Here is a 2,940-nt window from a genome sequence, read left to right as displayed (position 1 = left end):
ATAAGTAGTTCTTTAGTATCTAGTAATAACTTTATATTTACTATATTAACTTTAATATTATACTTAAGGCTAAATAAAAGTAGCTTAAAGATTATACCTATAGTAGTAATAATAATAAGTCTAATAATAAAGCCTATTAGCTAATAATATAAGTAATAGCTTAGCTTAGTAATAAAGACTAGGCTTATATTAATATACTAGTAAATAAGCTACTTCTTTATATATATTATAAAGTCTTTATAATATAAAAGCTAGTTATTTTTACTAAGACTAAGTATATTTTTAATAAAGCCTAGACTAAGCTTTATAAAAAGTTTATTAACTAATACTTTATTTTTTAGTATATTTATATAATATATTTACCCTTAAGGGTATAGTAGGCTTACTGTTTTATCTAAAAATACTAGAACTTTAGTGTTTATATTATATTTAGTATAGAGTTAAGTAATAATAATATTAAAGGCTATTTTCTAAATAGTCTTAGTTACTTATATTAACTTATTAATATTATATAAGATATAATTAGTAACTAGGAGTTATACTTTAGATAAGCTTATACTAAAAATAAAGTCCTTAGAAGCTAGAAGTATATAAGTACTTACTTTAAGCTCTTTAGTAAACTTTAGATAATACTTTCTTTAAAATATCTAGCGCTAATTAAAAAGTAATACTAGCTAATAAAAAAGGTAATACTTTTTAGTAAAAGACTATTCTTAGCCTCTATTAGAGAATATAGTCTAGACTATACTATTTTAACTAAGCTTAGTATCTTATACTACTATAAGATCTTTATAAAGATACTTAATTTAATAATATTTAGTAAGTAAAAGGTATACCCCTAGTAGTATCTTTAAGAGACATCTTCTTCTAATCTATACTACTAAATCCTTAATCTAAAGATTATAGTATCCCTCTACAGTAGGCTAAAGAATATAGTATAGCTTATCCTATTATAACTAGTTTTACCTAGAGAAGGCTACTTAACTAGATAAACCTATACCCTTAGTATAAGCTAAAGTATAAGTAGTAAAAAGTAAAGTTACTTATCTAGAAGTAAAAATAAGTTAATAGTAGCTAGGTCTATATAAGAGAAAAGTTAACTAAGTTAAAGCTAGATTTTAACCTTATCCTAGTAATAAATAAGAAGCTAGTCTAGTATTCTTAGTAGCAGAAGAATAATAGAGAATTATATAAGTAAATAGCTACTTTAGCCTAGTGTTTAGAGGACATAGAGTTAGTAAAAAATAGTTAGTAGTAATAATAAATCCTTATAGCTATATTATAAAAAAGTAGCTAAGTAGTAGGTATTTTAAATATAAAAAGAGTTACTTTTCTTAGGGTAAATAAGAAATAGGCCTAGCAAGAGGGCTAACCTTTATAGCTATAGAAAGTAAGCTTAATAGAGGGGTTATTTTTATAGCTATAGGAAATAGACCTAGTAAGAGGGGTAACCTTTATAGTAATAAGAAGTAGGCCTAGTAAAAGGGCTAACCTTTATAGCTATAAAAAGTAGGCTTAATAAGGGGGCTTTTTTTATAGCTATAAAGTAGGCTTAATAAGAGGGCTCTTTTTATAGTTATAAAGAAGGCCTTTCTTATAAAGTCTATTTCCTATAGCTATAAAAAGACCCCCTTATAGAGCCTATTTCCTATAACTATATAGGTTAATTAGTTAATAGTAGAATAGAATAGTAGAAGAGCTATATTAGTATAATTACCTTTACTACCTTTATAAGGATATACTGTTTTTTTAGACTAATTAGAACAGTAAATAGTAGAGTATCTATAAGGCTAAAGCGTCTATATTAATTCTAGGAGCGTCCCTATTAATTCTTACTTTTTAATACTAACTATTTTACTTTTTTAAAGTACTTATTTAGTAAATAATAATAAAAATATATTATTATAAATTATAAAAATTAATATAAATATACTAAAAAATAAAGTATAACTTTAACTTTAACCTTAAGTCTTATAAATAGTTTATTATTTATTTTATTACTTAGTCTTAAAGATTATTATTAATTATACTAAATTTTACTAAGCTTATAAAAAATAGGGATATTAAGAACATTAGGGACATTAGGGATATATATCTATAGCTTTAACAAAAGGTCTATCTTTATAGTTAGAAAAACAGGGCTATTAGGGCTATTAAAGCTATTAAGAATATTATAGAAATCAAGGACATTAGGGCCATTAAGGCTATTAAAGCCATTAGGGATATTATAGAAATTAGGGACATTAGGACTATTAGGGCTATTAGGGCTATTAAAGCTATTAGGGCTATTAAAGCTATTAGGGATATTACAGAAATCAGGGACATAAGGGCCATTAGGGCTATTAGGGCTATTAAAGCTATTAGGGATATTATAGAAATTAGGGACATTAGGGCTATTAAAGCCATTAGGGCTATTAGGGCTATTAGGGACATTATAGAAATTAGGGACATTAGGGCTATTAGGGCTATTAGGGCTATTAAAGCCATTAGGGACATTATAGAAATTAGGGACATTAGGGCTATTAAAGCTATTAGGGCTATTAGGGACATTAAGGACATTAGGGTAACTAAGGATATATATCTATAGCTTTAATAAAAGGTCTATTTTCCTAGTTAGAAAAACAAGGCTATTAGAGCTATTAGGGCTATTAGGGATATATATCTATAGCTTTAATAAAAGGTCTATCTTTATAGTTAGAAAAACAGGGCTATTAGAGCTATTAAAGCTATTAGGGCTATTAGGGCTATTAGAGCTATTAGGGCTATTAGAGATATATATCTATAGCTTTAACAAAAGGTCTATCTTTATAGTTAAAAAAACAAGGCTATTAGAGCTATTAAAGCTATTAGGGACATTAGGGCCATTAGGGCTATTAAGGATATATATCTATAGCTTTAATAAAAAGTCTATCTTTATAGTTAATAAAATAGGGCTATTAG

The 2,940-nt window shown here is 26.0% G+C and overlaps 1 protein-coding gene across 1 annotated transcript; it reads right to left on the bottom strand.

Moving 5' to 3' along the window:
* Positions 1–2,095: 2,095 nt before the first annotated feature.
* Positions 2,096–2,567, bottom strand: LY79DRAFT_585595 (uncharacterized protein; the record flags this gene model as incomplete). Its single annotated transcript, XM_060560513.1, has 1 exon — positions 2,096–2,567. A coding segment is annotated over one exon (472 nt), but the record flags the coding sequence as incomplete, so codon positions are not given.
* Between the last annotated feature and the right edge of the window lie 373 nt (positions 2,568–2,940).

This window comes from Colletotrichum navitas (genome assembly GCF_030913465.1).
Source record: "Colletotrichum navitas strain CBS 125086 chromosome Unknown LY79scaffold_485, whole genome shotgun sequence".
NCBI lineage: Eukaryota > Fungi > Ascomycota > Sordariomycetes > Glomerellales > Glomerellaceae > Colletotrichum > Colletotrichum navitas.
This window is presented reverse-complemented; position numbering and strand designations above follow the sequence as displayed.